Genomic DNA, 23,077 nt, shown 5'->3' on the forward strand with positions numbered 1-23,077 from the left:
ATCGTCGGTCGTTAAGGAGATAAACAAGCGTATTGCATTGCTCAGTTCCAGGCATCAAACTCCTGCTGCACATACAGTATGTGCAACATAAAGCTGCCTGGAATAATCATTAATAATGTCAGTTCAGCTCAAAGCATAAATGCCTCAATTTGAGGTGGAAATGAGCATCTGTAGATGACCACTTCTTTGTAGGTCTCAGTGTAATTTAAACAAACAGAATTTTACATTTAATTAATTTAAAGGAAGTCTATCAACCCCAAAACACTACAGTGGCATGTAAAAGTTTCGGAACCCCTGGTCAAAATTAAAGTTACTGTGAACAGTTGAAGCAATTTGAAGATGAAATGATATCTAAAAGGCCTAAAGTTAAAGATGACACATTTACTTTATATTTTATGAAAAAAAAAATTATATTGTCATTTTTAACATTTATAAAATTACTAAATTAATTAGCTTGTTAGGGTTATGGCTTGTTCACTGTCATCATTAGGAAATGTCAGGTGATGCAAATTTCCTAGCTTTATAAGTATCCAGCCTTCTCTAACCTTGTGCCAAAAGACGACAGTCATGGATTCTTCTATGCGCTGCCTAGCACTCTGAAAATGAAAATGGTGGAGGCCCACAAAGCAGGGGAAGGCTACAAGAAGATAGGAAAGCATTTTCAAGTTGCCTTTTCCTCAGTTTGAAATGTAATTAAGAAATGGCAGTTAAAAGGAACAATGGACGTCAAGATAAGGTCTGGAAGACCAAGCAAAATTTCATTGACAGCTGCTCCTGGGATTGCTAGAGGCAAATCAGAGCTCCCACTTGACTGCAAAAGACCTTCAGAAAGATTTAGCAGACTCTGGAGTTGTAGTACATTGTAATACTGTTCAGAGACACCTGCAAAAATATGGTCTTCATGGAAGAGCCATCAGAAGAAAACCTCTCCTGTGTCCTCAACATAAAATTCAGTGTCAAAAGTATGCAAAAGAACATCCAAACAAGCCTGATACATTTTGGAAACAACTCCTGTGGACCAATGAGGTTAAAATAGAACTCCTTGGCCACAATGAACTCTTGTATAGAGCAAAGTTGTGCCCACTAGACAGCTGAGTTACTAGACGAGGTGCTGCCTCACTTAGTACAAGTGTATGGAGCGATGTCGCGTCCACCAGATGGGCTCTGCCCAGGAGTATGCATATTGAATACATCACTGCCATTCCTGGCTCAGAAACTGGCTAATACTCGCTGCGTACAGTGCGTATGATGGTGGATTCATAAGTCTGCAATCGCACAGAGTGAATGCAGACTTATCAGTTTTGACCAGACAATTCCTTCTAGCCAAGGCTTTGTAGCCAGTTGGTAGAGGAGAATTCTGATGATCCTTGGGGTCCTAGCAGTCGGATCCCTACTTACTTGGCATTTATTACCTATCCAGTCTCTCAATGCTGTCCTCATTATGCTACAATTTGCCTAATGAAAATGGTCACTGTACCTACCAAACAAAAATGTATTCTTTTGATAACTCCATAGATGCTGATCTTGTACGTGTGTATGTTCGGTGACTATCAAATCAGCTGATCTGACAGCAGATCAAAAGCAAAAGATATTAGCCAAATTACCAGGTTATGAGAAATTTACACTTAAAAAAGCGTCAGACAGAAACAATATGGTGTAGGAACCGACCGGCTTTATGAGTTCTCTATCATGAACTTCTAGTGGCCAACTGTGACTCATGTACACACATTGTTATACAATATGAGGACACTGTGTTCAATCATCGGCCATATGATTTGACTTCTGAAGTGTAGCGTTAATGTCTGTTAACATCTCAATGGTGATGTTCAAAACTACATGTTAACAATGCTGAACTTATAGTGGATATAAAAAGTCAGCACACCCCTGTTGAAATGTCAGGTTTTTGTCATGTAACAAAAAATCGTACCAAGAAGAATAATTTCAGAACTTTTTCCACCTTTAATGTCACCCATAATCTGCACAAATCCACTGAGAAACAATTTGAAATAATTTTGAGGTGAAAAAATAATAATAACAAAACCAAAATAATTTGGCTGCATAAGTGTGAAAACCCTCTTATAATCGGGGATATGGTTGCGTTTAGAATTAGCCATTCACATTTACACTCATGTTAAATACTAGTCAGTGCACAGTCGCCATTATTTACAGGGATTCTGATTAACCCCATGTAAAGTTTATCTGTTCTAGTAGGATTTTCCTGAACAGCAAAAGCCATGGTCCATAAACAGCTTACAACACAGCAAAGGCAAAAATTCCAAGGCATTAGATGTACCATTGAACACTGTGAAGATGTAATCAAGAAGTGGCTTAATTTTGGCACAACAGTGACATTACCTAGAACTGAACGTCCGTCAAAACATGTTGAAAACCAGAATAAAATTGGTCCAGGAGGCTGCCAAGAGGCCTGCAGCAACATTAAAGGAGCTGCAGGAATTTCTGGCAAGTCCTGGTTGTGTACTGCTTGTGAAAACAATCGCCTGTGTTTTTTGTCTGTCTTTCTAGTGGAGTAAGGTGGCAAGATAGAAGCCTTTTATTCAAAGAGAAACATCCTAGCTCATCTATGTTTGGCATAAACCCACATGAAGTCTGCCAAAAGCAAGTGAGAAAATGTGTTATGTTCTAATAAGACCAAGGTAGTTTTCCCTCTTCTCTATATGTTCATTATGAGTGGGACATGTCCCCTCCATGGAGAGGTCTTATGGATTTTAATTTTCCTGTATGAAAATAGATCTATTTTTTTAGTTGTGCTGTGATGAGAAAAATAAGATGTGGTAATCTATGAAAGGTACTTGATGTCTCCTACAGTTAAAATGTGATTTCATGGATGTCCCTCAACTAGAAATAGTCCAGAAATACAGTGTCAGTTGCTTCTGGCCTTTCTCCCTTTTTAATCTATGGTAATTATGCTAAAAGTTTGTGCTATGTGAATATGCACAAGTGAAAGAAGAAACAGCATTATATGGGATGTCTTTTACCTAGTAGGTTCATCAAAGAACATGACAGGTGGATTGTTGACTAGTTCCAAAGCAATAGCTAAACGTTTTCGCTGACCTCCTGAGAGGCTCAGGGTACGAGTTCCAGCGCATTCAAGGAGACCCAGTGCTGTCAAGATCTCATTCACCTGGGAAATAAAACAAACTCATAAATATCTGATGCTAGACAGTGGAAAGAACAGATGTACTAGCTGATCTGAAGAAACGCTCACCAGTTTTCTCTTCACATCCATCTTTTCATTGACTTTCAAGTTGGCAGAGACCTATGTTGGGAGTAATATAACTGGTCAGTCTGAAGTCCTACAATCATCTCCATACAATACCAATAGTTGATGGTGTCCTAAGAAAAGCAAATGAAAGCTATGCTCTCACCATCATGGCTTCCTTGACAGTCAAGTGTGGCAGTAGCATGTCGTCCTGCATGATATAACATGACATCTTTCGGAAAGTTCGTAGCTCCCTCTGTTTCCCATTTACCAGAATCTCACCAGTCATTCCACTGTCCCTGTTGAAAGAAAGTTGTGGGTAAATGTGGTCATTCTGATATGTTTAAGAACAGTTTTACTAATATTTCTATAGTTTGCCATGATTGGATTCTCATTTCTTGACCCTTGACTGACTTTCAGTTTCCCTTCATTGAAGCTGCCTGCAGAGTGTAGTTTGTTTTTTACAGTTTATTCAGGAAAGATATATATCTTGGTACCGTGTTAAGGCCCCGTCTCACTAAGCGATTTACCAACGATCACGACCAGCGATACGACCTGGCCGTGATCGTTGGTAAGTCCCTGTGTGGTCGCTGGGGAGCTGTCACACAGACAGCTCTCTCCAGCGACCAACGATCAGGGGAACGACTTCGGCATCGTTGAAACTGTCTTCAACGATGCCGAAGTCCCCCTGCAGCACCCGGGTAACCAGGGTAAACATCGGGTTACTAAGCGCAGGGCCGCGCTTAGTAACCCGATGTTTACCCTGGTTACCAAAAAAAACAAACAGTACATACTCGCCTTCTGATGTCCGTCAGGTCCCTTGCCGTCCGCTTCCTGCTCTGACTGAGTGCCGCCGTACAGCGAGAGCAGAGCGCAGCGGTGACGTCACTGCTGTGCTCTCACTTCTCACTGTACGGCCGGCAGTCAGTGAGAGCAGGAAGCAGACGCCAAGGGACCTGACGGACATCAGAAGGCGAGTATGTACTGTTTTTTTTTTTTTACATTTACGCTGGTAACCAGGGTAAACATCGGGTTACTAAGCGCGGCCCTGCGCTTAGTAACCCGATGTTTACCCTGGTTACCAGTGAAGACATCGCTGGATCGGTGTCACACACACCGATTCAGCGATGTCAGCGGGGCCTCAACGACCAAAAAAAGGTCCAGGCCATTCCGACACGACCAGCGATCTCGCAGCAGGGGCCTGATCGCTGGTACGTGTCACACATAGCGAGATCGCTATGGAGGTCGCTGTTGCGTCACAAAACTAGTGACTCAGCAGCGATCTCGCTAGCGATCTCGCTATGTGAGACGGGGCCTTTAGCCAGTAGATAGAAAAATATTTACAATTGAGAGTCCTCAGTGGTTGATACCTTTTAATGGCTAATTGAAAAGATGGTAACAAATTGCAAGCTTTCCAGACTACGCAGGTCTCTTCATCAGGCAAAGTCTGATGAAGAGACCTGCGTAGTCTTGAAAGCTTGCAATTTCTTACCATCTTTTCAGTTAGCCAATAAAAGGCATCAACCACTGAGGACTCTCAATTCTAAATATTTTACAGTTTATATTAACTTTCTTGCCACACATTAAGGCAACAGTGGGTGCAACTTGTATCTTGCAGACCATATGGGCACTTTTCATATGAGAGTCTATGCACTTCTAACTGCAGTCTGCACTGAGTCATCTGCCTGCTTTCACATATTGCATAAATAATAATATATTTCTATAACTCCAACATGTTCTTCTGCACTTTACAAACCAGAGGGGACATGTACAAACTATATAATACATATCATAATAATATGTTATTCAACAATTCAACCCTGAGGACTGAGTGCCATGCTCGTAGCTTATAATCTATAGGGAAATAGAATGGACACAAAAAGGTAAAAAGTGTATGGTCCAGCCATCGATATAATAAATAAAAAAGGGGTAGTCAAAGCTGCTTTAACCCGCCATCAGCCATTATTTGTATAAGTATAGATTCAAAGTGCTACTGTGTGCATGGAAAATGTGGCAACCAATGATTGAAAGGACCAGATTCTAAGGAAAAGTTAGGTGATAAGTTTATCTAAATAAATATCTTTTAGTGCATGTTTAAAACTGGATTCTAAGAATTAACCTGATTGTCTGGGGTGGTGCTGTCACACATAGTGTAGGAAAGACTAAGTGCAACACGAAGGGATGAAGGGAGCCCAACACTAGGGAAGGGGGAAGTGGAAACCCCTAGGCAGATCTAAAGTCACCCTGTCTGCTCTAAACATCCCTATATAGGTTTTGCACCTATCGACGAGCAAGAACCTAATCCCTGCCTTATCCTGGCAATAAGCGCTACTTAGGGAATGATGGGGTGATCACTAGTCGAATTCCCACTACCACTAGTCGATCCCCACTACCACTAAAGACAACTGGGATAGAGAAACAAGGGAAACACTTATCTTGAGTAGACTCTGAGATGTAACACAGACGTCCTCCCAAAACACCAAAGAGAAAGATAGCTCCACTGCTATAGCTCCAAGCCTCAACAAGGGGAAATGGAAATATCAGCGCCAACTCCCAGCAGCATGCTGGGAGTCTATAAAACACCCAGTTCCAGGTGTGTCAATTAGAGCCGGAGAAAGGTTGCCACTGGGTCAAAGAGTCAGAAGAATTAAAAAGGTGTCTGCAAAGACAAACTGTTAAATATACTTATTTTGTATATTTATTTAATCAGGACTCTTTACCAGATGTGATACTCTAAAGAAAATGTAGTGATTTATTGCATTGTCCACCAAAAAGCATCATTGCAGCAAAACATAAAATACACTATGTTCCAAATTATTATGCAAATTACATTTTTATCAGATTTTCCTAAATGGTCGGTGCAAATGACAGTCAGTCTAATAAAAGTCATCACCCGTTAGATTATACATCGAATTTTATTGAAGAAACCTCCCAATGATAACAGTATCTCCAAAATGAATAAAAACTCAAAATGCACTGTTCCAAATTATTATGCACAGTAGAATTTCTAAACATTTGATATGTTTTAAAGAACTGAAAATGCTCATTTGTGGAATTTGCAGCATTAGGAGGACACATTCACTGAACAAAAAAGCTATTTAACGCCAAAACATCCCAACAGGCCAAGTTACATATTAACATAGGACCCTTCTTTGATGTCACCTTTACAATTCTTACATCCATTGAACTTGTGAGTTTTTGGAGAGTTTCTGCTTGTATTTCTTTGCATGAAGTTGGAATAGCCTCCCAGAGCTGCTGTTTGGATGTGAACTGCCTCCCACCCTCATAGATCTTTTGCTTGATGATCCTCTAAAGGTTCTCTATAGGGTTGAGGTCAGGGGAAGATGGTGGCCACACCATGAGTCTATCTCCTTTTATGCCCATAGCAGCCAATGACTCAGAGGTATTCTTTGCACCATGAGATGGGGCATTGTCAGCATGAAGATGATTTTGCTCCTGAAGGCACGTTTCTGCTTTTTAGGCCATAGAAGAAAGTTGTCAGTCAAAAACTTTATATACTTTGCAGAGGTCATTTGCACACCTTCAGGAACCTTAAAGGGCCTTACCAGCTGTTTCCCATGATTCCGGCCCAAAACATGACTCCTCCACCTCCTCGCTGACGTTGCAGCCTTGTTGGGACATGGTGGCCATCCACCAACCATCCACTACTCCATCCATCTGGACTATCCAGGGTTGCTCAACACTGATCAGTAAACAAGACTGTTTGGAAATTAGTCTTCATGTATGTGTGGGCACAATACAACCATTTCTGCTTGTGAACACTGTTTAAAGGTGGCCGAATAGTAGGTTTATGCACCACAGCAAGCCTTTGAAGGAGCCTACACCTTGAGGTTCGAGGGACTCCAGAGGCACCAGCAGCTTCAAATATCTGTTTGCTGCTTTGTAATGGCTTTTTAGCAGCTGCTCTCTTAATCCGATGAACTTGCCTGGCAGAAATCTTCCTCATTATGCCTTTATCAGCACAAACACATTTGTGCTCAGATACAGCCACAAATCTCTTAACAGTACGATGATCACGCTTATGTTTTTGGAAAATTTCTAATGTTTTCATCCCTTCACCAAGGCATTGCACTATTTGATGCTTTTCAGCAGCAGAGAGATCCTTTTTCTTTCCCATGTTAATTGAAAACTGTGACCTGCTTAATAATGTGGAACATCATTTTTAAGTAGTTTTCTTTAACCCCTTAATCCCGTATGACGTACTATCCCGTCAAGGTGACCTGGGACTTAATTCCGGGTGACGGGATAGTACGTCATACGCGATCGGCCGCGCTCACGGGGGGAGCGCGGCCGATCGCGGCCGGGTGTCAGCTGCCTATCGCAGCTGACATCCGGCACTATGTGCCAGGAGCGGTCACGGACCGCCCCCGGCACATTAACCCCCGGCACACCGCGATCAAACATGATCGCAGTGTACCGGCGGTATAGGGAAGCATCGCGCAGGGAGGGGGCTCCCTGCGGGCTTCCCTGAGACCCCCGGAGCAACGCGATGTGATCGTGTTGCTCCGAGGGTCTCCTACCTCCTTCCTCCCTGCAGGTCCCAGATCCAAGATGGCCGCGGCATCCGGGTCCTGCAGGGAGAAAGGTGGCTTACCGAGTGCCTGCTCAGAGCAGGCGCTGGTAAGCCTGCACCGATGTAAGTGAGATCGGTGATCTGACAGAGTGCTGTGCACACTATCAGATCATCGATCTGTGATGTCCCCCCCTGGGACAAAGTAAAAAAGTAAAAAAAAAAAATTTCCACATGTGTAAAAAAAAAATAAAAAATTCCTAAATAAATAATAAAAAAATATATATATTATTCCCATAAATACATTTCTTTATCTAAATAAAAAAAACAAAACAATAAAAGTACACATATTTAGTATCGCCGCGTCCGTAACGACCCAACCTATAAAACTGCCCCACTAGTTAACCCCTTCAGTAAATACCGTAAGAAAAAAACAAAAAAACGAGGCAAAAAACAACGCTTTATTACCATACCGCCGAACAAAAAGTGGAATAACACGCGATCAAAAAGACTGATATAAATAATCATGGTACCGCTGAAAACGACATCTTGTGCCGCAAAAAACAAGCCACCATACAGCATCATCAGCAAAAAAATAAAAAAGTTATAGTCCTGAGAATAAAGCAATACCAAAATAATTATTTTTTCTATAGTTTTTATCGTATAAAAGCGCCAAAACATAAAAAAATGATATTAATGAGATATCGCTGTAATCGTACTGACCCGTCGAATAAAACTGCTTTATCAATTTTACCAAACGCGGAACGGTATAAACGCCTCTCCCAAAAGAAATTCATGAATAGCAGGTTTTTGGTCATTCTGCCTCACAAAAATCAGAGTAAAAAGTGATAAAAAATGGTCACGTGTCCGAAAATGTTACCAATAAAAACGTCAACTCATCTCGCAAAAAACAAGACCTCACATGACTCTGTGGAGCAAAATGTGGAAAAATTATAGGTCTCAAAATGTGGAGACGCAAAAACTTTTTTGCTATAAAAAGCGTCTTTTAGTGTGTGACAGCTGCCAATCATAAAAATCCGAAATAAAAAACGCTATAAAAGTAAATCAAACCCTCCTTCATCACTCCCTTAGTTAGGGAAAAATAATAAAATTAAAAAAATGTATTTATTTCCATTTTCCCATTAGGGCTAGGGTTAGGGTTAGGGCTAGAGTTAGGGTTAGGGCTAGGGTTCGGGTTGGGGCTAAAGTTAGGGTTAGGGTTGGGGCTAAAGTTAGGGTTAGGGTTTGAATTACATTTACGGTTTGGATTAGGGTTGGGATTAGAATTATGGGTGTGTCAGGGCTAGGGGTGTGGTTAGGGTTACCGTTGGGATTAGGGTTAGGGGTGTGTTTGGGTTAGGGTTTCAGGTAGAATTGGGGAGTTTCCACTGTCCAGGCACATCAGGGGCTCTCCAAACGCGACATGGCGTCCAATCTCAATTCCAGACAATTCTGCGTTGAAAAACAGTGCTCCTTCCCTTCCGAGCTCTCCCGTGCGCCCAAAAAGGGGTTTACCCCAACATATGGGTTATCAGCGTACTCGGGACAAATTGAACAACAACTTCTGGGGTCCAAGTTCTTTTGTTACCCTTGGGAAAATTAAAAATTTGGGGGGCTAAAAATCGTTTTTGTGAGAAAAAAAATATGTTTTATTTTCACGGCTCTGCGTTATAAACTGTAGTGAAACACTTGGAGGTTCAAAGTTCTCACAACACATCTAGATAAGTTCCTTTGGAGGTCTAGTTTCCAATATGGGGTCACTTGTGGGGGGTTTGTACTGTTTGGTTACATCAGGGGCTCTGCAAATGCAACGTGACGGCTGCTGACCAATCCATTTAAGTCTGCATTCCAAATGGCGCGCCTTCCCTTCTGAGCTCTGTCATGCGCCCAAACAGTGGTTCCCCCCCCACATCTGGGGTATCAGCGTACTCAGGACAAATTGGACAACAACTTTTGGGGTCTAATTTATCCTGTTACCCTTGTGAAAATACAAAACTGGGGGCTAAAAAATCATTTTTGTGAAAAAAAAAAAGAATTTTTATTTCACGGCTTTGCGTCATAAAGTGTAGTGAAACACTTGGGGGTTCAAAGTTCTCACAACACATCTAGATAAGTTCCTTGGGAGGTCTAGTTTCCAATATGGGGTCACCTGTGGGGGGTTTTGTACTGTTTGGGTACATCAGGGGCTCTGCAAATGCAACGTGACGGCTGCAGACCAATCCATTTAAGTCTGCATTCCAAATGGCGCTCCTTCCCTTCCGAGCTCTGTCATGTGCCCAAACAGTGGTTCCCCCCACATATGGGGTATCAGCGTACTCAGGAAAAATTGGACAACAAATTTTGGGGTCCAATTTATTCTGTTACCCTTGTAAAAATACAAAGCTGGGGGCTAAAAAATCATTTTTGTGAAAAAAAAAATATATATATATTTTCATGGCTCTGCGTTATAATCTGTAGTGAAACACTTGGGGGTTCAAAGCTCTCAAAACACATCTAGATGAGTTCCTTAGGGGGTCTACTTTCCAAAATGGTGTCACTTGTGGGGGGTTTCAATGTTTAGGCACATCAGGGGCTCTCCAAACGCAACATGGCGTCCCATCTCAATTCCAGTCAATTTTGCATTGAAAAGTCAAATGGCGCTCCTTCCCTTCCAAGCTCTGCCATGCGCCCAAACAATGGTTTACACCCACATATGGGGTATCAGCGTACTCAGGACAAATTGCACAACATTTTTTGGGGTCCAATTTCTTCTCTTACCCTTGGGAAAATAAAAAATTGGGGGCGAAAAATATTTTTTGTGAAAAAATATGATTTTTTATTTTTACGGCTTTGCATTATAAACTTCTGTGAAGCACTTGGTGGGTCAAAGTGCTCACCACACATCTAGATAAGTTCCTTAGGGGGTCTACTTTCCAAAATGGTGTCACTTGTAGGGGTTTTCAGTGTTTAGGCACATCAGGGGCTCTCCAAACGCAACATGGCGTCTCATCTCAATTCCTGTCAATTTTGCATTGAAAAGTCAAATGACGCTCCTTCCCTTCCAAGCTCTGCTATGCGCCCAAACAATGGTTTACACCCACATATGGGGTATCAGCGTACTCAGGACAAATTGCACAACTTTTTTTGGGGTCCAATTTCTTCTCTTACCCTTGGGAAAATAAAAAATTGGGGGAGAAAAGATAATTTTTGTGAAAAAATATGATTTTTTATTTTTACGGCTCTGCATTATAAACTTCTGTGAAGCACTTGGTGGGTCAAAGTGCTCACCACACATCTAGATAAGTTCCTTAGGGGGTCTACTTTCCAAAATGGTGTCACTTGTAGGGGGTTTCAGTGTTTAGGCACATCAGGGGCTCTCCAAACGCAACATGGCGTCTCATCTCAATTCCAGTCAATTTTGCATTGAAAAGTCAAATGGCGCTCCTTCCCTTCCAAGCTCTGCTATGCGCCCAAACAATGGTTTACACCCACATATGGGGTATCAGCGTACTCAGGACAAATTGCACAACATTTTTTGGGGTCCAATTTCTTCTCTTACCCTTGGGAAAATAAAAAATTGGGGGCGAAAAGATAATTTTTGTGAAAAAATATGATTTTTTATTTTTACGACTCTGCATTATAAACTTCTGTGAAGCACTTGGTGGGTCAAAGTGCTCACCACACATCTAGATAAGTTTCATAGGGGGTCTACTTTCCAAAATGGTGTCACTTGTAGGGGGTTTCAATGTTTAGGCACATCAGGGGCTCTCCAAACGCAACATGGCGTCCCATCTCAATTCCAGTCAATTTAGCATTGAAAAGTCAAATGGCGCTCCTTTCCTTCCGAGCTCTGCCATGCGCCCAAACAGTGGTTTACCCCCACATATGGGGTATCAGCGTACTCAGGACAAATTGTACAACAACTTTGGGGGTCCATTTTCTCCTGTTACCCTTGGTAAAATAAAACAAATTGGAGCTGAAATACATTTTGTGTGAAAAAAAGTTAAATGTTCATTTTTATTTAAACATTCCAAAAATTCCTGTGAAACACCTGAAGGGTTAATAAACTTCTTGAATGTGGTTTTGAGCACCTTGAGGGGTGCAGTTTTTAGAATGGTGTCACACTTGGGTATTTTCTATCATATAGACCCCTCAAAATGACTTCAAATGAGATGTGGTCCCTAAAAAAAAATGGTGTTGTAAAAATGAGAAATTGCTGGTCAACTTTTAACCCTTATAACTCCGTCATAAAAAAAATTTTTGGTTCCAAAATTGTGCTGATGTAAAGTAGACATGTGGGAAATGTTACTTATTAAGTATTTTGCATGACATATGTCTGTGATTTAAGGGCATAAAAATTCAAAGTTGGAAAATTGCGAAATTTTCAAAATTTTCGCCAAATTTCCATTTTTTTCACAAATAAACGCAAGTTATATCGAATAAATTTTACCACTAACATGAAGTACAATATGTCACGAGGAAACAGTGTCAGAATCGCCAAGATCCGTCAAAGCGTTCCAGAGTTATAGCCTCATAAAGGGACAGTGGTCAGAATTGTAAAAATTGGCCCGGTCATTAACGTGCAAACCACCCTCAGGGCTTAAGGGGTTAATTAGAATCACCTGGAAAACCAATTATCACATGTGTTTAAGATTGATTTCAGTGATCCATTGAGCCCTGAGGCACAATAACATTCATGAGTTTATTTGAAAAACAAAACAATTAAATCTTTATGACACTTAAATCCAATTTGCATAATAATTTGGAACACAGTGTAGGTGGAATAGTTACAAAGAGATTGTCCATTTGCCCATATGAAAGTTTGTTCCCCATCTTTCCTAAGATTCTGAATGGTAAATGGCGTCTGTCTCTGTCATGGAGTAGATGTCATCAAGAAGCACATGGCTACCAGCTGTTCATCCTGTCTGTGTGAAATCTGTAGTCCATAGAGAGTGAAGGAGGAGGCCCCAAGTGACCGCCTCCACCCTCCTAAAAGCCGTGATTATATATGCCCCATAGAACGTGTTCTCTCTATATGGTGTTAACTTTTACTCTGAGCTAAATATACAGAAATAGCTTTTGTAATGTCAGCCAAACCTTCCACGAGGCTCAGGACAGAATTGAGTATAATAATAATTCAATAATTAATAATTACTATTTAACACAAACAGAGTCCTTCTGCAGCTAGATGCAGTGCGACTGTCTGCAGCTTCTGACATACCCGTGACAGGTGCAGTCCAGAAGACTGACGCAGCAAGAGAGAAGTCCTGCACACCGGAGTGTGAAGTTCTGGTAATAGAGAATGTTAGTCTCAGGTCATTTCCAGAATGGACAGGACTGATAGGGTGATAGACAGGTGTTGTGAATTCAGCTTTTGGGCTCCCTCCGGTGGTTGTAGGTGGTAATGCAGTTGCCCCTGAGTTGCAGCCCTGGTCAGGTGTATCTGCTGATTGCAGTTCTGACTGGGGTATTTAGGCGTGCAGGATTCATTTGTCCTTGCCAGTTGTCAATTGTTCTTGGGAGGTTATGGACCTCTGCCTGGTTCCTCCTGCCTTTCTGCCAAATCAGCAAAGATAAGTGTCTGGGTTTTTCTTCCTGTGGCACACATGCAGTGTGCTTCACAATTGAGTGCTATTCTTTGTGTTTTCTTGTCCAGCTTCGATTGTGTCAGTATTTTCTCAGTCTTGTTGGATTCTCTGGAGTGGCAGATATACATTCCATGTCTTTAGTTAGATTGTGGAACTTTTTGTATTATCTGCTGTGGATATTTTTGGAAGGGTTTTAATACTGACCGCCTAGTAATCTGTCCTATCCTTTCCTATTTAGCTAGAGTGGCCTCTTTTGCTAAATCCTGTTTCTACCTGCGTGTGTCTATTCTTCTCCTACTCACAGTCATTATTCGTGGGGGGCTGCCTATCCTTTGGGGGTCTGCTCTGAGGCAAGGTAGCATTCCTATTTCCCTCTATAGGGGTATTTAGTCCTCCGGGTGTGTCGAGGTGTCTAGGTTCGTGTTAGGCACACCCCACAGCTACTTCTAGTTGCGGTGTTAGTTCAGGATTGCGGTCAGTACAGGTTCCACCGAATCCAGAGAAAGTTTAATGCGGCTCCAAGGTCACCGGATCATAACAGACAGGGATGAGGGAGGAGGTATAGGGCAGTGTAGTACTGTGTAGAGCTTTGGTGATGAGAGATAAGTAATATAGGAAGTGAAGGAAAGATATGAGTCAAATATAACCCCATGATAGCGGGTATGCTGCTTGGGAGTAATGGTAGAACCACGCACAGAAATGGCAATATTGGGTTTAGGAAAGTTAGTGGGGGGAGAACAAGAAATTCAGTTTTGGACAGATTCAGTTTTAGACACAGTGAGGACATGATGTTACAGACAATCCCTGGTATTTTTTATTAAGGTGTGGGTGATGTCAAGAGATGTGTACAATTGCATGTTAGCAGCATAGAGATGGTACTGAAAACCAATTCTGCCAATGGTTTGTCCAATAGGGGCGGTATAGAGAAAAAACAGGAGGGAACCTAGGGCTGAACCCTGGGATACCCCAACAGTACCCCAACCTCATGTCAGCCATTCCTCACAGTTTATTCTCTGGAGGCAGTCATTTCCTTCTGCGGTGACCAAGAGGATCCACCACCTAGGCTTGCCGTGGGTCACAAAGTGACAAGCAGATGTCCTTCAACACCATTGACGGAAATTACAAAAATCCAGTAATGTCTTTATGGCTTCATAATGCTCTTGCCATCTTACATTTCCTTAATTAGATGTTCCATTAAAGGGAACCTGTCACCCCCAAATTCGAAGGTGAGCTAAGCCCACCGGCATCAGGGGCTTATCTACAGCATTCTGTAATGCTGTAGATAAGCCCCCGATGTAACCTGAAAGATGATAAAAAGAGGTTAGATTATACTCACCTGGGCAGGCGGTCCGATCTGATGGGACTAGCATTTTAGTGTACCTTGATGACATCCTTCTCTTTTCAAAGAGCTTTCATTCCCATTGGCAACACATATGCACTATAAGATATTTTTACCTTGAAAAGTGTAACTTTCAATCTCGTGCTGCCTACAGTGAGTTTCAGAGTCTAAAGATCTTCCCAATCTTCTCAAGATACCCCCATAAGTACGTTTGAACTCAAAGAGGTTGTTCACTATTAGAAAACCCCGTCCTAATATACACAGTGCCAACATTATTATTATTAATTAGTATAGCACCATTTACTCCATGGCACCTTTTCGTGTGAAGAGGTAATAAAAAACAAGTACAATAATCTTAAAAAATACAAGTCACCAACTGATACAGGAGGAGAGAGGACCCTGCCCGCGAGGGCTGACAGTCTATAAGGGAATGGTGAGGATACAGTAGGTGAGCGTAGAGCTGGTCGTTCAAAGGTATGGCAATTGTAAACATACCGTAATACCCATTTCCCCTACACAATGAATGGGCAACACTTCGCATAATGATGCAACATACTAATCCCACAGTTAAATACACTATGGTCAAACAAGTGTCACACAGATATCTTAAAAAACAAAATATCTTTATTAGAAATGGTTAAAATACATATAAATACACAAAAAGACAATAAACAAGGTGCCTCAAACCAACCAAAAAATCCAAATAAGGTCAGCTGGAGCAAGACACGTGATAAATACACAGGGAATTATCTATATGGACAATACACATGCATGGGGTGTTAGGTTACTGAAAAATGATCATGAACTGTTATAGTTCAATGGCATATTGCTGCTATCCTTTGGCCATGCCAGCATATTTATAGTGGTATACTTCCATTGCCCATTAGCCATAAAAGCATATTTGTAGGAATAATGAGACTAATCAACATTGCCACCTCTCAACATTCTTAATCAAAGTGCATATACATAAAAAATGCAATATTCTGTGAGGGGGCAAAACACGTAAATGTATTTATAGAATCACTGAATCATAGATTCTGTTTTGCCCCCTCACGGCATAGCAGAAATATTGCATTTTTTATTTTTTATTTGGCCAGCTATGTCAAAGTATGTGCTCTAACCCCGACGAGCGTTTCACGATTGCTTCTTCCTGGCGATGTGTCTATACGGTGAGCATTATAGGATTTATACAATCCACTAGCCAATGGAGTTTGAGGGGAGGGATAACACCACATGAGTCAGAGTAAACACCCACTCAAATGGAATCCTGCTGGTAACTATGCAACACAAAGTGCCGAGTCGCTGAAACTGTCCATCCGGATGGAATCATGCAGCACAGAGTAACCGAGACGCTGTCAAAGCCCCCGGGATGGAGTCATGCTGATAGCTATACGTCTCAGAGTGACCGGGACGCTGTAACTGCTCACCCGAATGAAGTCATGCTAGAAAGTATGCGGCACAAACTAGCAGAGACGCTATACATGCCCACCGGAAGGCATCAGACTGGTAACCATGTAAAAAGACAACAAACGCGATATTGGTAGATTGAGAAAAAAACAGCAAACAGCCACATTGAAAAAAGGTGAATGGCGATGCAAATCACAGAGGCAGATTCTTACAATTTACCAATATCTACCAGCAGGTTATGCTGGATTCTCAAAAGCGCCAAGAAACATGTGCAAACTAGAGAAAAAAATGTCCAGAATAATTATACCATCCGACCAACCAATAAAACTTAAAGGGACAGGCTAACAACCATAAAATCATCAAGTAAATAATCATACGAATGAAGTCACATTTGTTATTATACCGCACCACCTAGCATGAAAGGCACTGCAACAGCTTATAGCTTGGGCAGATGCCCTCAGTACCGGGGCGAAACTCAAAAGCAGTGAGCTGAGAGCAAGACAGCGCTGGGACTTCACAGAGCACAATACTGAGGAGCAGGTCACTCGCCAGGTGGCAACTAGCTTCGGAGGTGGAAACTCTTTTGTCTGAGGCGAAGCAGACTAAAAAATATAGTTTTTACCAATAACGGTATTTCTCTGAGCCCATGATGGCACCACGGAGAGAGGGGATCCGCCCATCAAGGACAGGAAACCTACAGATAAAAAGGAGGTACCTCTCTCCTGCATCAGTTGTTTACTAGAGAATGATGGGAGACTATGAATAGAGACTTACTTTTAACATTACTTAATTGAGATACCGCGTGACTATTTATACTATTAGCATAAGGCATTATATTACTGTGCACACCAAAAAAGTGAAGGGAGGGAATGTAGGGGTGCCGTCATGGGCTCAGAGAAATACCGTTATCGGTAAGAACTATATTTTTCTCTGACGCCCATGACGGCACCACGGAGAGAATTGCAGAGATTTGTACATTAGGGAGGGACCACCGGTTCCAGAACCCTTTTACCAAAGGTAAGGTCCGAAGGGGAGATAAGGTCCAATCTATAGTGCCTATAGAAAGTGGACGGTGAAGACCAGGTAGCAGCTTTACATATCTGCTCAATCGAAGCTCCGGCCTTCTCCGCCCAAGAGGTTGCTACTACTCTCGTTGAGTGCGCCTTGATATTTCCCGGGACGGGTACGCCACTCGATGAGTATGACAGGCTGATGGCCTCTGTGATCCATCTTGCCAGGGTGCCCTTAGCTGCTTTCTTCCCCTTCCGGAGACCCTGAAAACATACAAAGAGAGAGGCATCCTACCTACTCTCCCTAGTGGCTTCTATGTAATGCATCAGGCATCTCCTCACATCCAATGTATGTAATGACTCTTCCTCTTTGTTTTTGGGATTAGGACAGAAGGAGGGAAGAGATATTTCTTGCGTCCTATGGAAACGGGATGCTACTTTTGGGAGATATGCCGGGTCAGTTTTTAGGATGACCCTATCATCGAGGAATTGCGTGAAAGGGGGGTTAGCGGATAGGGCCTGGATGTCACTGACCCTACGTGCAGAAGTGAGAGCAACAAGCAAGGAAGTTTTAAGGGATAAGATTTTAATTGGAGCATATTAATTGCGTTATTGAGCAAAAGGTGTCCACTTTTTTGTTTAGATGGTTTGCGAAAAGGTCTATGTTTGCTATGCCCCACTTTACTGAGATCTGAGTGAACACTGATTGATTTAGCTCCCATTCCCCCTGTTTCAAGCGAGAACGACTCAGGTAATCCGCTCTGTAGTTGTCCACCCCCTTTATATGAAGGCCCAATAGGGATTGAAGGTTGCTTTCGGCTATGTGGAAGATTGATTTGGTTATTTCCATCAGACTCCGAGAACGGGTACCCCCCTGGTGATTTAGATATGCTATCACCACTTTGTTGTCTGACATAATTCTGACGTGGTGAGACCGAAGGGGATCCAGGAACTCTCAGGCCATGTGCACACGTTCAGTATTTTTCGCGTTTTTTCGCTATAAAAATGTGATAAAAACGCGAAAAAAACGCTAACATATGCCTCCCATTATTTTCAGGGTATTCCGCATTTTTTGTGCAAATGTTGCATTTTTTTCCGCGAAAAAATCGCATCGCGGAAAAAAAAGCAACATGTTCATTAAATTTGCGGAATTGCGGGGATTCCGCACACCTAGGAGTGCATTGATCTGCTTACTTCCCGCACGGGGCTGTGCACACCATGCGGGAAGTAAGCAGATTATGTGCGGTTGGTACCCAGGGTGGAGGAGAGGAGACTCTCCTCCACGGACTGGGCACCATATAATTGGTAAAAAAAAAGAATTAAAATAAAAAATAGTCATATACTCACCTTCGATGGCCCCCGCAGTCTTCCCGCCTCTCAGGTGCATGCTGCCGCTTCCGTTCCTATAGATGGTGTGGTGACCGTGACGTCATCGAAGGTCCTGCACACACACACCATCTATAGGAACGGACGCTGCTGAGGAGATCGGCTGTCTGCAGGTGAGTATAACCATTTTTGTATTTTTTTTAATTATTTTTAAACATTTTATCTTTTACTATTGATGCTGCATAGGCAGCATCTATAGTAAAAAATTGGTCACACTTGTCAAACACTATGTTTGACAAGTGTGACCAACCTGTCAGTCAGTCAAACTTTAGCATTCTGCAAGCTAATTTCGCTTGCAAAATGCTAAAAAAAACGCGAAAAAAGTCGGGAAAAAAAACGCAAAAAAAAAAAAATGCGGATGTCTTGCAGAAAATTTCCGGTTTTCTTCAGGAAATTTCTGCAAGAAATCCTGACGTGTGCACATACCCTCATAGTGTAAACTTGACTGCCAGTAGTTCCTTCATATTGGAGGACACTTTTTTCAGATATGGTGGCCAAGCCCCCTGAGCTAACAGGTCGTTCAGGTGTGCCCCCCACCCACTGGGACTCGCATCTGTTGTTACTATCTGTGAGACTGGAGTTACCCACGGGATTCCTTGAGAAAGATTGTCTTGCGATGTCCACCAACTTAGTGACTGAATTGTGTTTGGAGATAAATTGAGCTGACTTTCTAAATTCCCTTTTAGAGAGACTTCTTCTGACAAGATTTGCTATTGAAGTTCCCTTGAGTGTAGCTGAGCCCATTGGACTGCAGGGATGCAGGCCATCATGGATCCCAAGAGGGACATTGCTTGGCGGAGGGTTATGGAGGGGGTGTCTCGCCTTCTGGATACTAGTCTTATGATGTCTTGAATTTTTTCTTCTGGAAGACGGCATTCTTGTTTTATGGAGTCCAGAGTGAGCCCCAGGTACTCCTGGATTTGGCACGGTAACAACCTGGATTTTTTTAAGTTCACTAACCAGCCCAGTTTTTCCAGTGAATGCCTGATCGTCTTTAGCTGTTTCTCGCAGTGTTGTGGAGAGGAACCGATTATCAAAAAGTCGTCGAGGTATGGTACTATCAGGGTATCTTGCTCCCTCAGGTGAGCCATTACCTCTGCAACTAATTTTGTGAAGACCCGTGGGGCTATAGCAAGCCCGAAGGGGAGGGCTAAGAATTGAAAATGGTATATCACCCCCCTGATGTAGACTGCTATTCTGAGGAATTTTTGGTGATCTTTGTGGATAGGGACGTGATAGTAGGCATCCTTCAGATCCAAGACTACCATGAAACACAGTGGAAACAACATTTTTATCGAGGTTTTTATTGTTTCCATTTTGAATGACTGGATTTCCAGGAATTTGTTTAGACTCTTCAGATTTACGATAGTCCTGAAAGATCCGTCGGGTTTCTTCCTCAGGAACAGAGGAGAGTAATATCCTTGCCCTTTTTCTTGTAGGAGAACTTCCATGAGAACCCCTTTGCTCACTAGTCCCATGACTTCTTTTTCTAATGCTAGTTGTTCTTCCTCCGAAGACCTTAGCGATGTCGTCAAAAAAGAGGGACGAGGTTTTTTTTGAAATTTCAGCTTCAGTCCTGATTTTATTATATTCAAAACCCAAGGACTGCTGGTAATTTTCTCCCAGGCTGAGAGGAAGAGGGACAACCTTCCCCCCACCTGGGGCAAGCATTCATTGGGCAGGTTTTTTGTTGTCGTTAGGGTTCCTGTCATGATCTCCATGGCCAGAGAACATAGCATAAGCCTATATAGGTACAAGCTCTTGGAAGATGGGAACTGAGCTGACCATGAACTAAACCTACCGCACAACTAGAAGTAGCCAGGTAGCATGTCCTACTTTTTATCCCTAGATGCCCAGCGCCAGCCGGAGAACTAAATAATGCTAGCAGAGGGAAATATTAGTCCTAGCTCACCTCTAGAGAAATACCCCGAAAGGAGACAGAGGCCCCCCACATATATTGGCGGTGAATTAAGATGAAATAACAAACGCAGCAGGAAAATAGGTTTAGCAAATTTGAGGTCCACTTACTAGATAGCAGAAGACAGAAAGAACACTTTCATGGTCAGCTGAAAACCCTAACAAAACACCATCCAGAAATTACTTTAGGACTCTGGCATTAACTCATAATACCAGAGTGGCAATTCCTGATCACAAGAGCTTTCCAGACACAGTAACGAAACAACAGCTGTGAACTGGAACAAAAATGCAAAAACAAACATGGACAAAAGTCCAACTTATCTAGTTGTTGTCTAGGAGCAGGAACAAGCACAGAGAGGCTTCTGATAACATTGTTGACCGGCAAGCAACTAACAGAGAAGCCAGGTTATATAGCGACTCCCAAAACTTGATGGGAACAGGTGAACAGGGAAGATGATGACACAAGTTCAATTCCACCAGTAGCCACCGGGGGAGCCCAGAATCCAAATTCACAACAGTACCCCCCCCTCAAGGAGGGGGCACCGAACCCTCACCAGAACCACCAGGGCGATCAGGATGGGCCCTATGAAAGGCACGAACCAGATCGGAGGCATGAACATCAGATGCAGTCACCCAAGAATTATCCTCCTGGCCGTATCCCTTCCACTTGACCAGATACTGGAGTCTCCGTCTGGAAACACGGGAGTCCAGGATTTTCTCCACAACGTACTCCAACTCACCCTCAACCAACACCGGAGCAGGAGGCTCAACGGAAGGCACAACCGGTACCTCATACCTGCGCAATAACGACCGATGAAAAACGTTATGAATAGAAAAGGATGCAGGGAGGTCCAAACGGAAGGAAACAGGGTTAAGAATCTCCAATATCTTATACGGGCCGATGAACCGAGGCTTAAACTTAGGAGAAGAGACCCTCATAGGGACAAAACGAGAAGACAACCACACCAAATCCCCAACACAAAGCCGAGGACCAACACGACGGTGACGGTTGGCAAAAAGCTGAGTCTTCTCCTGGGACAACTTCAAATTGTCCACCACCTGCCCCCAGATCTGATGCAATCTCTCCATCACCGCATCCACTCCAGGACAATCCGAAGATTCCACCTGACCGGAGGAAAATCGAGGATGGAACCCCGAATTACAGAAAAACGGGGACACCAAGGTGGCAGAGCTGGCCCGATTATTGAGGGCGAACTCCGCCAATGGCAAAAAAGCAACCCAATCATCCTGGTCAGCAGACACAAAACACCTCAGATATGTCTCCAGGGTCTGATTAGTCCGCTCGGTCTGGCCATTAGTCTGAGGATGAAAAGCAGACGAAAAAGATAAATCTATGCCCATCCTAGCACAGAATGCTCGCCAGAATCTAGACACAAATTGGGTTCCTCTGTCAGAAACGATATTCTCAGGAATACCATGCAAACGAACAACATTTTGAAAAAACAGAGGAACCAACTCGGAAGAAGAAGGCAACTTGGGCAGGGGAACCAAATGGACCATCTTAGAGAAACGGTCACACACCACCCAGATGACAGACATCTTCTGGGAAACAGGCAGATCTGAAATAAAATCCATCGAGATGTGCGTCCAAGGCCTCTTAGGAATAGGCAAGGGCAACAATAATCCACTAGCCCGAGAACAACAAGGCTTGGCCCGAGCACAAACGTCACAAGACTGCACAAAGCCTCGCACATCTCGTGACAGGGAAGGCCACCAGAAGGACCTTGCCACCAAATCCCTGGTACCAAAAATTCCAGGATGACCTGCCAACGCAGAAGAATGAACCTCAGAGATGACTCTACTGGTCCAATCATCAGGAACAAACAATTTATCAGGTGGACAACGATCCGGTCTATCCGCCTGAAACTCCTGCAAGGCCCGCCGCAGGTCTGGAGAAACGGCTGACAATATCACTCCATCCTTAAGGATACCTGTGGGCTCAGAGTTACCAGGCGAGTCAGGCTCAAAACTCCTAGAAAGGGCATCCGCCTTAATATTCTTAGAACCCGGTAGGTATGACACCACAAAATTAAACCGAGAGAAAAATAATGACCAGCGCGCCTGTCTAGGATTCAGGCGCCTGGCGGTCTCAAGATAAATCAAATTTTTGTGGTCAGTCAATACCACCACCTGATGTCTGGCCCCCTCAAGCCAATGGCGCCACTCTTCAAAAGCCCACTTCATGGCCAAAAGCTCCCGATTCCCAACATCATAATTCCGCTCAGCGGGCGAAAATTTACGGGAGAAGAAGGCACAAGGCCTCATCACGGAGCAGTCAGGACTTTTCTGCGACAACACTGCCCCAGCTCCGATCTCAGAAGCGTCGACCTCAACCTGAAAAGGAAGAGCAACATCAGGCTGACGCAACACAGGGGCAGAAGAAAAACGGCGCTTAAGCTCCCGAAAGGCCTCCACAGCATCAGGAGACCAATCAGCAACATCAGCACCCTGCTTAGTCAAATCGGTCAATGGCTTAACGACATCTGAAAAACCAGCAATAAATCGACGATAAAAGTTAGCAAAGCCCAAAAATTTCTGAAGACTCTTGAGAGAAGAGGGCTGCGTCCAATCACAAATAGCTTGAACCTTGACAGGATCCATCTCAATGGAAGAGGGAGAAAAAATATATCCCAAAAAGGAAATCCTCTGAACCCCAAAAACGCACTTAGAACCCTTCAC

The 23,077-nt window shown here is 43.0% G+C and overlaps 1 protein-coding gene across 4 annotated transcripts in view; it reads right to left on the reverse strand.

Annotated features, from left to right (window-relative positions):
* ABCG4 (ATP binding cassette subfamily G member 4) overlaps positions 1–23,077 on the reverse strand; it is a 134,627-nt gene that overhangs the window by 73,187 nt on the left and 38,363 nt on the right. For 3 of the 4 annotated variants that reach the window (XM_077250583.1, XM_077250584.1, XM_077250585.1), the window contains 3 exons: positions 3,387–3,519; positions 3,227–3,277; positions 2,997–3,142 (listed from right to left, as the gene is read on the reverse strand). The exons of the other annotated variant lie outside the window; for it this stretch is intronic. In XM_077250583.1, the coding sequence (XP_077106698.1) occupies positions 2,997–3,142; positions 3,227–3,277; positions 3,387–3,519 (330 nt within the window). The remainder of the gene's footprint in view (positions 1–2,996; positions 3,143–3,226; positions 3,278–3,386; positions 3,520–23,077) is intronic. 4 annotated transcript variants of the gene reach the window in all.

This window comes from Ranitomeya variabilis, chromosome 4 (genome assembly GCF_051348905.1).
Source record: "Ranitomeya variabilis isolate aRanVar5 chromosome 4, aRanVar5.hap1, whole genome shotgun sequence".
Classification (NCBI taxonomy): domain Eukaryota; kingdom Metazoa; phylum Chordata; class Amphibia; order Anura; family Dendrobatidae; genus Ranitomeya; species Ranitomeya variabilis.